The sequence below is a fragment of the Ailuropoda melanoleuca genome, chromosome 14 (genome assembly GCF_002007445.2).
Source record: "Ailuropoda melanoleuca isolate Jingjing chromosome 14, ASM200744v2, whole genome shotgun sequence".
NCBI classification, from domain to species: Eukaryota; Metazoa; Chordata; class Mammalia; order Carnivora; family Ursidae; genus Ailuropoda; species Ailuropoda melanoleuca.
This window is the reverse complement of record NC_048231.1, coordinates 87,230,449-87,245,511: the sequence shown is the minus strand read 5'-3', so window position 1 is coordinate 87,245,511 and position 15,063 is coordinate 87,230,449. Positions and strand designations below refer to the sequence as shown.

The following is a 15,063-nucleotide window of genomic DNA, read 5'->3' as shown; positions in this document are numbered from 1 at the left end:
GCCCCCACATCCCCACCCCCAACCCCCCCAGTCTCCAAAAATCCGATTGTGTTTTCTCCAAGGATTGGGACTGGATTTTCTGATTGCGGTTATTTCCATGTTTCTAGGTTTGTGTGATTTTGCTAAAATGCATCACCAACAGCGAATGGCTGCCTTAGGGACGGACAAAGAGCTGAGTGATTTACTGGATTTCAGTGCGGTAAGAAAGAACGGTGGAAACTAACAACAGCTGTGAAAAAAAACAAAACAAAAAACCCAAACACTTCAGCTAGAAACCAATAGTAGTCTAAAGGACAAGAATAATTTTTAATTGGCTGAATCCTTGGCAAACATGAAGGTCTTTTTGATAAGTTTTTAACTACAATTTTTGGGTGTGATGGACGATTCAGGCTTTTTTTTTTTTTTCCTTTTTTTTCCCCCAGAGTATAATTACTTGCCTTGAATTCCCTACCCACCGGACCTCCAAAATAGTGGAATCTTACCCCAAATGAAAGGACAGACAACCCTAAAACTTGGCCTTATCTGAACATGAGAGTACTCATACTTTGCGCACTACTCGTTTTATTTTATTTTTTCTGGAAATGGAAAAGAGAAAATAGGAGACCCAGTTTTCTCTTAAAGTTTTAAATTGATGATGCTTTGGGTTCGTAGGACCTGTAGTTCTGTTAGTTACATCTTTTCCTAGGATTCTGAAAAGTCGTAGATGTGTGCTGAGCATCCTACATTCTTTAGAATCCTTTAGACTGTTTTGGTAAATTTACAGTCGTGAGATCAGCACAAAGCAAAACTTACACACTTGTGGAGTGTTACGGCTGTAGTTGGTCCCTCTCCATCCCTTTGCTTCCCTTTCCCAAACCAAGTCCCAGACCTGTCAGGGTAATTCATTCATTTTTGATGCCAGATGAGTTTGGTGTAAGATGCATTTGCAAAGCAAAATAAAAAGAATCCACAAAACACACAAATAAAATCCAAACCGCCTTCTAAGTGGGGCTCTTTCATGTTGCTGCTGCTGCCGCTGCTGCCGCTGCTGCTGCTGCCGCCGCCGCCTCCGCTGCTCCTGCTGCTGCCGCCGCTCTTCTGGACCTTCTTCTGGAGAAATGGCTTTCGGAAGTTTTGCCAGGAAACGTAGCCCTAGGCAGCTTTGTAGCCCCCTTTCTGCTTGCTGCACTTTCTCCATTCGTTCCTTTGCTTTTTGCAGGCTCTGACTCAGGGAAGGTGCGCATTATCCACTAGATACGTCGAAGAAGAGGGAAACCAATTAGGGTCGAAATAAATGCTGGAGAGAGAGAGTGAGAGAGAGAGTGAGAGAGAGTGAGAGAGAGAGAGAGAGTCTTGCTACAAATTGCTCTCATGTTTGAGACGAAATGAGAATTTAGTGCAGGTGGCACTTTTATATTTATTTGGGTTCACATATGACAGGCAAATCCTATACGGGATGGAAATGGACATTGCCACGTTTATGGCCAAGGTTTTCAATATCAAACAAACAACTTTGTTCTTCTCCTTTGTAAAACTAGTGTTTTCTAGAGAGGCCGCTGCCCTCCAACTTGAATCTTGATAACATTATGGGGACTGTGTTTGTTTAAAGTGTAGCGGTATTGCCTAGTGCTGGCAATCTAATGAACCTGAGGAAAAAGAAAGACTAGAGTGGTAAAGGGGGGGGGGTGTGACTGGTAATGTTATGCTTGTTTCAGTTTTAAGTTGGATGGTGATGTATTTTACTAAAATGAACCCTTAGCATAAACTCTTAAGCTATTTGGTAAGAGTATGAAAGATCTTTGACAAACTCTGAAGGCACAAATGTCTTCTTTTCGACAGTAATATTTCTTTGTTTCTTTTAGATGTTTTCACCTCCTGTGAGCAGTGGGAAAAATGGACCAACTTCTTTGGCGAGTGGACATTTTACTGGCTCAAGTATGTACATTCTTTTCTTAGCGTGTAGTTAAATGTTCTTAGCTGTTTATTCACTCAATGTATATTTTTGGCTCTGTTGAAGTGTTCTGAAAAAGTCATTGAAATTTTAGCCTTGTAATGATGTGGTTATTTCATTATCCATCAGTAGTATAACTTACACAAAATGTTATCTTTTGCAAAATTAAAATTAGGCTTTTTTTTTTAATCAATCAAGGAAACTGTCTCAGAATGCCATTACTTAATTTAAAAGCAATTTTCTAATACAGTTGTAATCAAACACGTGAAGATAAAGCCAGTGTTGACATGTGGAAAATGAATTTATTTCCCTATTTGAAAATACAGGGGAAAATCTCACTCTCAAAAAAAAGGGAAAATCCTTTGTAAATAATATTAATTATTAGGTACTAGGTATAATTAATCCTTTTAAAGAAGTGAGCACTTAATTTTGCAGATGAATGCTGCATAGTAAACCATAGCTGTAAATAGAGAGGCTCTTTCTCTCTGAAAGCAAAATATGGATTCATTTATCTTTAAAATATTCTTTTTGGTGCTTTAGCTATTTTTTTTCCCTAAGCATTTCCTTGTGCAGTGAATTTTTGCTATATTTAAAGTTGCAAATTTGGAAGGACTTTTACATTTTATAAATGAAAGGTCTTTGGGTGATGCTTAAAAAAGATGTTAGCGCTATTCACAAAGGAATCTGTGTGCGCAATGATTATCTGGCATCTAAGGAGGAGTTTTAATAGGGGACTCCCTGAAGGTCTCTTATTAAAGTGAAAACTGAAAATTTGATATTCACTTAAAATGGTGCTGGTGTTGTGGGTTTTGTTTTTTTTTTTTTTTTTTTTTTTTTTTGGTCTAGTAAATTTCATATAGAAAGGAGGCATACATGGTTTCCTGTTATCCTTTAGGTTTAAGGCTTAAATCCATTTATGCTTTTTAAGCAGCTGCAGTATTTTAGGAGTTCTGGCAGTGGTAAATAACACTACATTAGACAGAGTACCATTCTTAAGTCAGACTGTTAAATGTTGACATCTTTTAGCTGTGAGATGCCAGTGGAATTTTCTGTTAACTATTGAATATAATTTCACATCTCTTAATTTTCATTTGATGCTCTGGCAATGAAACAAATCTGTTCACCTTTATGATTTGTATAATTGGTATGCTTCTATAAAATTAGTGGCTTTTAAAAGTTGCTCATTTCTAAATGAGTTACTTCTTCTTCTGGCCCCCATAAGACTAAGTTTTATCTCTATAATTTGATTTATAATATTAGAGAATATAAGATGCCTCCTATATATCTACTTTATCTTTTAAATTTGGGGGTCCACTTTTATTAAAAGTACTATTGACCGTATATTTGTGTTTTGCTGTCTTAGACCCTGTTATATTTTTCATTAAGGGACTTAACATTTTTTGTTGTCTTGGTATTATGTCTTCCAAATTTTGGTGTAGTATTCTCTACACAACTTTGTAGTAAAGATCAGTACAAGTATCTCTTGTGGACAAATTAATTTTTCATGTTAGACAGTATCAAAACAGTAACTTTATCTCTGACAGTAATTTTCTTCATGATTTTACTTAAGAAAATGTGTATTCAGCTTAAATCTAAAAGTAGATTATGTCAGAAAGGCCCAGAGATAGACTGCTTTCAAAGTGCAAAAAACTCTTTTGCACTCTGTGAGAACTGACACTTTTGGAATAACTTAAGTGTATCAGTTTAGGTATGGTTTAATAAAGTAAAGTGATTTAGAAGCATGAAATTGTGTTACATTTAAAAAGACAACTGTGCATCTGGTCCCTTTTCTGTGTTCACATTTCAATAAAGTCCTTGCTATGATGTTTAAGTGTTTACAGAGAGTACAGGCTGGATAATTATGAATATGTATTAATGCATTTTAGTAAGTGATTATATGTTGAACTTACACAGTTCTTAAGACAAATATACACACACACAAACACACACAAGCACACATACACACACACATAATCCTAGAAGAGATTTCATTCTCAGTGAGAGGTGTTATGATATTTCTAATAAAGATGCTGTAATTATTTTTAGGTGTTGAACTTTAAGTTACAGTGTAACACAGTTGCAGTTTTCAGGCCCAAATATTTACTTGTAAAGGTAAAAAAGTGTAGTGGCTATTTTGTTCTGGCAGCTGGATTGAAAATGCAGGGTATTCATCCAATGCAGTATGATGGTGACTATAATATATGGAGTACAGATTGTAGTGTTGGTTTTTCTCATCTATTCAAGACGTATTTGAACACAGGGCTATTAGTGAAAAAAATGGCTTATATTTCCGCTCTACAACAAAGATAAATCTCTTTTAAAGAATATCAAATAGAAGAATCAGGAAAACTGCACTTTGCCCTTTAACTGGAAGGATGAACTAGGAAACTTTGGACAGAGAAATAATTATGTAAATTTATTTCAGGTTAATATCCATTGTCTTGAGTAGGCTCAGATGTCCCTTTCATGGGTAGCTTTGAAACTTGGGTCTAAGAAAAAAAAGACCAAAACTATAAGTAAGTAAACTGTTCATATTTGCAAAACCAGCCAAATTTCTTCAAAGTGGGGCATGGTGATATTTCATGCTTAAAGTTCCCAATAGCTTTTGAATTGATTAATATGGGATGCTCCATCGTGATTTGCAATGTGGGAATGAAAATAAAGTGGCCATATTCCCTTTAATCTTTCATTTCACGAACATGGTTTTCCCTACCACCTTAAGAAATGGTGAAGCTGCTAGGGAGAATGGAATGTAACCTGAGCTATAGCCTGACATTCCCAGGGAGCATTTTTCACATGAAAGGCTTTTGTCAACCCAGGAAAGGACCAGCAGTTTTTGTTTGATGTTTGCAGGTGTTCAGCAGAGAGCACTAAAACAATTCAGGCATGATGGTTCAGAGCTTTGATGACCTTAACAGAATGAATTGGTGGGCTCTGGAATTATTTTTAAGAAATAGTTGTAACCTATATGGTAACTTATATAAAGGGATTTAATATCCATTATATCATTGATCTTAAAACAAACTAAAAGCATACACATGTCTGGATGATTGGAAAATTATTCTCATTAAAAAGTAGGGTGGCAAAGTCACCAAAAGAAAAAAAAATGCATCTAGAGTCTATAATTTATTGATGAATGGGGGTAAATTTTTGATTGTAACAAAAAGACTGGTTACCTTTGAGTCTTTTATGAGCAAAAGAGAAACATACTAGCTTTGGCATCTTTTTAAAAAGTAGTTTTCGAGTTGGGCCACTAAAATGATCTATACTCAAGAACAGCCCTGGTCACATCTGTTACATGTATTTACAGTTAGTCTGTGATGGATACTACATCTTCCTGTCTCAGTTTTTAAAAGTTGAGCTTTTTCCCCCGTAACTGTTTAGTTTTACTTAGGTGTTCAGTATTCGTTAAAGATTGCCAAATGAATGGGTGTTTGAACAATTAAGAGCCCCAGTAAAATGCACCACATCCCTGTCGTGGTCATTTTTGGAAAACGAGAAGCATTTTTTGATGTTCGTAGAGGTTAGTTAACCTCTATCCACATAACACCAAAATGACACATCAATTTAGTAAATTCAGGGAGAAAAAAAAAATGGATCCAACGGGTGCTTTTTGTATCACAGAGAAAATTCAAATGGTCAGCATCCGGAATTAATTTCTATCCGTTACAGTTTGAGTTCATGGTTATGGTGTGAAAAAAAATTGATCTCTCCTTAAAGGCATTTGTTGAGTAGAATCATTTAATTGTGTGTGTCTGTATTTGTGTGTATGTGTGTGTTTTAAAACAGCCTTACTATTGTAGTACAATTCACAATGGTGGTATGGCTTTTTTGTAAGGAACAGAGTAATTTAGTAGATTTAAAAATAGGGAAAGTGACATTAAACCCATTATATTAGAATCATAGAATTTTGAGGATAGCCACCCCCTAAGAATAGACAGCCCAGTGCCTTCCTTGTACAGCCAAAGAAAACTGAGGTTCTCACCTGTGCCTTTATTTGCTATTCTAAAAAACAAGTTTTGATTTGCTAATTCTTTATGGCTCTGCACATCCTTTATGGGAATAACTCTGGTTTTACTACTGTGTTTTTCTATAATTTGTGTCGCATAATAGGGTATAGGATGTGTGTGCTGATACTGCTTCTGCATGTGCATGTGCCCTTTGAATGCTTTTTAAGGTTTAGAACTGTGTTTTGGATTATTGGTCATTCTCTTTTACCTGACCTCCCCTGTGGCTATTTGCAAGATTGAATAATAGATGGAGATGGATATGACACTGACAAAATAGAAGTGCTTCTTAATATGTCAAGTGGCATACTGTGCACCTTGTATTTACTGTATGTTTTGAATCCTTCCAAGAACCATGAGATGTAAGGATTACTATGCTCAATTCATAGATGAGGAAACTGAGATTCAGAGATGTTCAATGACATGCTCTCAAAGCAGCCAGCAATGAATTAGGTTTTAAACCCAGGTCTGCCTAACTCAATGTCCTTCTCACACATACACACATATTCTGATATAGATTATTTTTCAAGATTATGTAGACGTAAGAATATATTATTGAGGCTTGGCATGTAATATTACTCCTGATCTTTAGAGTAGATAAACACTTTTTAAAAACGTATTTAAGGGGTGCCTGGGTGGCTCAGTCGTTAAGTGTCTGCCTTTGGCTCAGGGCGTGATCCCAAGGTTCTGAGATCGCGCCCCACATCGGGCTCCTCTGCTGTGAGCCCGCTTCTTTCTCTCCCACTCCCCCTGCTTGTGTTCCCTCTCTCGCTGGCTGTCTCTGTCAAATAAATAAATAAAATCTTTAAAAATAAAAAAATAAAAAATAATAAAAACATATTTAAGATAATGATATAAACCATGATATTTTTCTTGCCTTAGTATCCAGATAAGCTGGCTTTCTATTTTATGTTGGATTGCAATATCGTTTAGTCTGTTTCTCTATTATCATTATTATTCTTATTATGAGGAGGATATAGTAGATCTTTTGAAAGTTGTGCATTCGTTCTGTTGTGAATAGACAGTCCGCATGGGTGCTCACGAAAATACTTCATTTTCAGTTATTTTTATGTACCTTATCCAACCAAAAGTTGAGGTAATTGAGCCTCCTCTGTTAATATCTAAAAAATAAAGATTTACTATTTTTAACTGTAAAAAAAAAGTTTTGCAGTTCGTTGTTAGATCTTTGAAACTTAATATTCAAGAACAATAATCCTAAACTCCATCTGCATCACTAAAATAAGCAGTTCTGAAGTTTTGATGTGTCTATTACCAGACATGTGCTTAAAATGTTACGTTTTCTAAATTCAGAAGGAAGAAGCAGTACTCTATTTGACACTGACTTAAGTAAATAAAATGCATTAAACAAGCATGGGGATCCAAGATCTGTTGAGACAGAAATGCTTAACATTTTTGACAGCATCAGCAAATTATCTTTACCCTACTATTGTAATGAGAAAATCACTTAAATAACAGATGAACAGCTAAGTCACATAAACATATATAATAGAACTATGTAATGAAAGTTTATGCTGTTAATTGCTCGAATCTGTCTTAAATGCTTAGAATCATGGAGCAGTAAAGACTGTCATATAAACAGTTTTGTTTTGAGCTTAAAATTATTCCTTTTTGCTTTCATCTGCTATGATAAACAAAGTAATTTTGTAAGCTTTACAGATCAAACATTTACTCCTAATGGTAAACTACATTTTATATTGGAAGTTTGCAACCTCGTCCAAGGCACAGAGTTGAGTCCTGGTGGCCCCAGGCCTGTGATTTTCAACATTTAGTATTATGATGCTATTTAGATCTGTTCCCATAAGCCAAGATAACAGATCTCAAGTTGCCTAATAAGGAACATGGTGTGTTTTGAAATGTTCTTCAGTTTACAAGTCTTGAACCAAAATGTTCTTGGCCAAACCTTTAGAATATAAATCTATATGTTGAGTAAGTCAGATCTTGCACAGATACAGCATCAAAATGAAGCTAGGTAGGAGCGAAAAAAATCCCCCCTTCCTTATTTTTTTATTTTATGAGCTATATTTTATGACCAGGTGTTATTCCAAGTTCATTAGATAGCACTAAGTACTAGAGAAAGTAAAGCACATCATAGGGTTATGTTTTTTTAAAGGTTATTTGTGTCAATGATTCCTTATTACTCTGAATGAAATTTTCGAGAATGACCACAAAATTTACAAGCTTACACTTGGGTTATCCATTTTCTAAATCCTTGAGCCCATTTATACTTAACGGTGAGTTTGCACATGGGTTTCAGGTGGACACTTTTGAACCATATGCCTCTTAATGCTTATGAGAGAGATGTTTGAGAGGTACTCATCTAATCTTTAGAGAAGATCGGTTGATGCTTTGTTATAAGCAATATATATACTATTTTTAAATGTCCGACTCAGAGGAATAGCAAAAGTGTTGAAGAAGGTTGTCATGTTTACTTTCATTTGCAAAATAAATAAAGGCCCAGTTAATCAGCATATCAAATACCCAGGTGTGTTTAAAATCAGTTTATATGGATGAATTTCAGGACCATAAGGAAGTATTTTATTTAAAGGTGCAGCCACAAGATTGTTCAAATGGATGTTTTTGTACTTTTGTGTGACAATTAACATTTAATGAATGACTTTCTAGACTGCCATTGGTGGTAATTACTATATGTAGTTTATTAACTGCAATCCATTGTTGGATGTGCCTGTATTCATTTGTTTTGCAAACAACTCTTCACATGTTCAGCAGTATTTGTACATTACTTTTTAAAGAACCTGTTTCATTTGCTGATTGCCTCTAAAAATTTTAGCTTACAAATTCTCATGTACTAAAATGCCTCTTTGATCAGAGTCATTTTAAAAAATTCATCAACTTTTCAGCTATAAAATTTTTGCATTTAGATCCTTAGGGAATCTCAAAGGAACCACACAATTTTGATTTTAAAATAACTAATTTATAGAAATTTAGATTTATAAGAGACTTTAGAGATGCTCTGTTATTTTTTTAGCTAAAGAGCCAAGGTTTGGGAGGATTAAATGTCTTTTGCCCAAATCATACAGTTGGTTATTGGCTATAATAGGACACAAATACAGATGTCCTGACCCGCTGGTCACAGACCCCATGCTGTTTTTAATTAAGGTTTGGACTCAATCCGTTGGTACCAACTGTATGTTTCTTAAGAGGAGGAAAACATGTATAATCTACCATTTCTGAAAAAATAATAAAAATTTAGATTATGAGAGATGGACATCATAATCTGGCTCACTTGTCATCACGTGTTCTAATTTGGCTAAGGCAGTTGACGAATAACTGTTAAAATGTATTGTGTTATTAAAAATAACAAAGTAAGACCCATGATTAAATATCAGGGCTGTAATTTAATCTTGGGGGTTCTGGTGCTGTTCATAAACCATTTGGCTTTTTTCTATAACAGATGACGTCAAAATACAGCTTGATTGAATTATGACCCTGGGTTCCAGGAGCACCTGCTTATGCCTCCTTACTTCATGGCATGTCAGCATTTCCATTACAAACTTTTTTTTTTCCTCTGACATTTTTAACTTTAAATAGTTAAACTAGACTGATGTTTGGCGTATAAACTTTCAGCCCCCCGGGAAAAGACTATTTTCCCAATAAAAAAGAGAAGGTGGTGACAAAGCCCCATTACAGAATACCTTCTAGAATGTTCTTCCTTGCTTTAATCTTCCATTAATTTAAACATTCCCTTTTGAGGTACTTAGCTGAATTGCAGAACATCCAAATGGAAGGTTTTTAATCTCAAATTTCCCAAGCCAAGACTTAAATACAAGATATTTAGGGACTGTTAAACTAGGAAAAGACCTAGCTCATAGAAAGGAGAATATGGAAATAAGAGTTCTGGACACTGCAGTTTGATGCTGGGTGAAATGCTGGAGAGCGAGACATGAAAACATGCACATACCAATGTACCTTGTCAGCAATTAGTCTTATATCTACTTATGATGAGTAAAAATTGATAATGTATGGTTTAGAAAGGTATATTTATTCCTCTTCCTATCTGGAGACTTGCAGCATAGCTTCTATTTTACCCCCCTAGGTTTTAATATGTTGGCAATAGAGATAGAATGCTATTTCTATCTAGCTACTCATCTGCCTATCATAATTTTTATTGATGGTTCATCTAATAGATATTTTTAGTACATGCTATGCTCAAAATCCTGTGTTAGCAATTATAGGATGGAGAGGGACTTATGGGAGATAGGTCCTGCCCCAAGAGGGCATAGATTCTTACAGGAAAGTATAGAAAACCACATACATTATTAATATTCAGTGTCCAAAAGACAAGTGCCATTTATGTGGTTGGAGTTTAGACAAATAGAAATTATTTCTTTTGGAGGGAAATGAATAATGAAGGCTTCGTGGACAAATCGATTCCGATCCTTGAAGGGAAGGAGAAGCATTTTGACACATGGGGACATTGGGACTGAGCGTTTTGTGTCAAGATCCCTGTGAAGCAGGCCCAGAGGAAGGTTATTGCAAAGGGTGGATTAAAGAGCTCTCCAGAAAGAGAGGCTCCTCAGCTCTGCTGTGGAGTCAGCGCTGGTCTGGACACCTGCAAGGAATCCCACCTGCAGTGTCCGTAGTTTGGAACCCCCCCCTTTTTTCTTTCTTTCCTGCTTTTAGGATTTCCTTGGGGGTATTAATGATTATAATCCAGTTCCTTCCAAAAGTATGTTGTTTTTAATGATAGGGTCAGGATGGAAATCATGGTTTTTATGTTCCCAGTCCAGACTCTTCTATTACATCTTTCAGCTATGGAAATTTTCTTGAGCCAAAATGATAGCTACTGTGGAGAAAAAAATAGCTGCTTCATATCCACAAAGCAGTAGAACCTGCAAGCCTGCATCTGAAAGCCGAAAAAAATACTTTGAAACTTTCCAGTGAACTTTAGTAGGGATCTTATACCATACTTAACAATATTTTCAGAATGCAAGAATTCATCATTATAATTCTTATTACTATCACTATCATCACCCTCACCAGTGCCACATCTTTTGGTTCAGAAGCAGGGAGGGAAATGTGATAGTTTTATTGCCATTATTAGACATTCAGAAATGCATTTAAAAACATTCTCAAAGATATTGTGATCCTAGCCAAAACTTATGTAGTGTTTGTAAAAAACATTATGGAGTGGCCAGATACACCTTTGGTTGAAATCTATCATAATTATGTCACAAATAGGGGAAAAAAATAAAAATACTATCCTCTCCTCAAGTGTTGATGAGTTCGGATTGAAGTGTCTTTTTCTCTGTGACATCTAAGTATTTCAGTGTGTAACACATGCTTTCGGTTTCCACAAGGAGCCAAAAATTCAAGTGATGGTTGAAATAGGCTTAGGAAGAACTTATTAATGCATGATTGTATCTGCTACATTGTAGAAACAAGATTTTACAACAAAGAGAATATTCTAGATCTTTTTTTAAGGAATGTTAGTTATGAACCTATGTATCCCCAAAACTTTTCTTTCACTTTCAAAAATAAGGGATTCATAGTGGAACTATTTTGGAATGCTACAACTTTAAACTCAGAGAGCAAAAGTTTTGGTCCTCAGGTAGTAGTAATATTTCAAGATTGACTAAACAATTTCATACGTAACCCAATTTTGTAGTCTTGAAAGCAAAGACCAAACAATATCAATTTCAATCCTTGTTTGAATAATCATTCTTTTTTGTGTGCCATCTTGAACATCATTGTCTACTAACGGGTATCCCGAACCATTGAATGTCTTTCTACTCTTGTGGGCACTGTGATTCTTCATCTCGTTACCTTTAGCCACAAGGTTAATTTTCTTTTGACACAGTATTTCCCTCTGATTTTCCTAACCTCTTATTCAGTTTATCTCTTCAGCCTATGTAGAATTATTTCTCATATGTGCGATGTACATTTGCTCTGTCCCACTTTCATCCTTAGTAATTTTGGTAGCATTGGATAAGGTGAGAAATATTCTACAATTACTTTAACTAATTTGATTTAAAAAAATTCCATTATTGTTTATAAGGGCTGATTGTTTAAAGAATTTTGAAAGCTTTGGAAAGTGAAAGGGATGAATGAATATAATTTTTTTCCAGTGTGAATGTATTTCACTGGAATAGCAATAGAATTCTTGAGAATTATTAACTTTCATTTACTCATTCATTCATTAGTTCAGTACATGTTTTGGAGAACCAAGACAAATTACAGAGCTAGACGCTGTGGTGATGTAAAGAAGAACAAATATCAACGTTAGCATTGCAATTAGAGCAAGCATGACTTTGTTGTTGTGAGGGGGAAGTTCTAAACCGATTCAATAAGAACGGACTTTAAAAATAAGTGATGTCGACATACAGAATTAGACTTCTTGAAAAGATACTTTAAAAAATAACTGAGTGAAGACTTCACATTTCTAACTGCAGCATAGAAATCCTGGAATCTGTGTACATGTGTACTCTACGTGAGTATAAAGGAAGGAGAATGGATTCAAATGATTAGGGAAATTGGACCTGGGAGAGTATTGTTATGGATGTACTTTCAAATTTAGTACCAGAGATTCTCGGGGAGGCAATGCTAATTACATTCCATTTGTCCTTTTTGAGCAGAAATGAGAGTTTTGGGTTTATAGCTAATGCTCATTTACTTCAAGGACACTAGATATGCACGATTGTCTTTTTTATTTTCACGCTTGAATTTGTTAATATTTATCCTTACAATTTATAGGCAGGAAAGTTATTCACTTAGTTTTAAAATTAAATAATTATTTGTTGAGCATCTACCATGTGTCAGATACCATGCTGAGTGCTGGAAATAAAATGGTGAGCGAGATAGATCTGTTCCTACATTGCCTAGATGTGGGAAACAGACATTCACTTGAATAATCAACCAAAGAAATATCAAGTCTACATTTGAGCATTGGACAAGTTTGCCATGGGGATACTTGACCAAGCTGAGGAGTCGGGAGAATCTTCCCTGAGGCTGGCACACCCGAACAGAGGTGTGAGGGATGGAGGGGTAGTGAAGTGGCAAAGTTGGCAGGGTCAGGGAGGGGGGATATGTTCCAGCAGGGAGAGCTGGGCATGGTAGTTGGGCTACGGGGCTAGAGCATGGTCTGAGCAAGCCTGGGGAGAAATGTAGGGGCCAGACCTTGCAAGGCTGAGGAATGGGGTGCCTTTGCAGTGTGCTGCCAGTCACATTTGTGCCTGGGAACACTCTGGCTGCAGCCCAGAACACAGAGCTCAAGGGTAGTCGGTGTGAGTGGCCCCAGCCAGTTGTGAGGCTTCAGCAATCCAGATGAGACATGGTGCTGCTGGTCTTACAGCATGGGTGGTATGGTCAGAGAATTGACTATCGACTTTATTTGCTATCTATAACTTTAGCTCATTGGGGAGGGAGCATTCATACTGGGCACTTGCTCTTTTTTGGTGAAACTTTCCACAACTTTAATACTTGAAAATCTATTGTATCTCCTAAAAGGAACTGGGAGACCTAATTCAACTGCCCTGTGATACCCACTGCTTTTTTAGGAACCAGGTACCACAGAAGTGTTTTTTATTTTCTGAGGCAAGTGGTAGATTGATTTTGCAATTCTCTTGCGAGAGGGTGCAGAGGTAGGAATGGAGGAACCAGCCAAAAGGGATCCTTCTTTCTTATTCAGCGGTCATCAGTAATTATGCACTGTTTAGGCTTCCTGTAACTTCTGTCCTTAATAGCAGTCAGCATTATGATGGGTTGGTTAAATCTGTGGAATTCCTTGAATGCCTGAAGTCAGGTATCAAGTAGCACGTGTGTGAGGTGTTGTTGAGTGTCTTTGCTGGTGAGCATAGGAGGGGGGTTTGATTTATACGATATGTGTCTGAGATTGAAACACTAACATCTGATTGTATTTTGTCTGAGGTGGCCCTTGGGGGAAAATTATCAGTTCACTTTTGATTAGTCACAAAATGAAGCTTCCCGCTTTTACAAGTCCCAGGGAAGAGTCCTCCTCCATTTTTTCTAATGAAGACCTCCCTCTTTGATTCTGACCACCTCATTCTTTGTCCATCCCCCTCCCTCCATTTTCTCAGTAATCTTATTGTTTACTATTGGGAGTCACCTGTCGAACCAGTGTGTTTGTTAATCCTTTTTAGTTAGGAAAAATACCAACATTCTTTTATTTACTGTTCAAGTTGAAGAAAAAATAGCCTGTCTTCCCTCCCTCCCTCCCTTCCTTCCTTTCCATCTTTGCTTAAGTTAAAGTATTAGGGCAATGCTGTGAGTATGGGTTGGATCCTGCCTTCAGTGGCAGTCGGTAATACTTGGCTCCATGATCCAAGAGCTCTGTGTGTTCTTCCCCAGAAGGGTGCTGAAAGGAGAAAGTCACGGACCCGTCTGCACCAGGTGGATAACTCCTTAGAGCATGCGCCTTGCCGCTGATGAGTTGGTAGGGTAATGTTGATGTAAGTGGACAGCACTCACATGTTCTCCCCCTGGAGAATTCCTTCAGCATCTAGGCATGCATTAGCAATTCTCATTAAAAAGTAAGATGAAATATAATTACTTTCCTTTTGGGATGGGGAGGACATGCAAAGTGCTTTCACTGTATCTGCCGTGCTTTATTTTTTTGGAAAAAAAATGGTGGAATGTTAGGTTTAACAACTCTGTGCTTGAAATATTTCATAATTAAAAATGAAACAAAAATGTAACAAACCAAGCAAAAACTCTCGTCCTCATTCACATTCCCTTCTGAGGACCATCCTCTTTCTTGCCCTCCTGCACAACAAGAGTTTTGTCAATTGCTGTCTACACTGGCTACTTCTGAATCCCTTCCACCTATACCCTTTTTATTTTAAGTCTGACGCCAACCAAATATTTCAAAACATATTGGATCTTATAATGCTTGACACCTACAAAATAATATGTAGTAATATAAATTATGAAGTTTAGTGATGGAATGAAGACCCCCTAGACCCACCACTCAACATAAGAATCAGAACATTTGCCTGTCCTTGTGGGTTCCTTTCTTATCCACATCCCCCTGTCTTCCCTGACAGAGGTAAATATTCTCTCTCTCTCTCTCTTTTTTTTCTTTTTAAAGTAGTTTTAGGACATGTATATGTATTTCTGAATAATATGTTG

The 15,063-nt window shown here is 36.5% G+C and overlaps 1 protein-coding gene across 11 annotated transcripts in view; it reads left to right on the top strand.

Moving 5' to 3' along the window:
- The window catches only part of TCF4 (transcription factor 4), a 349,754-nt gene that overhangs the window by 1,412 nt on the left and 333,279 nt on the right, over nucleotides 1-15,063 (top strand). For 8 of the 11 annotated variants that reach the window (XM_019794601.2, XM_034642406.1, XM_019794595.2 and 5 more), the window contains exons 2-3: nucleotides 108-199; nucleotides 1,842-1,914. In XM_019794601.2, coding sequence (XP_019650160.1) covers nucleotides 128-199; nucleotides 1,842-1,914 — 145 coding nt within the window. In that variant the 5' untranslated portion in view covers nucleotides 108-127. The remainder of the gene's footprint in view (nucleotides 1-107; nucleotides 200-1,841; nucleotides 1,915-15,063) is intronic. The other 3 variants (XM_011218994.3, XM_034642407.1, XM_034642405.1) reach the window with 1 other exon arrangement.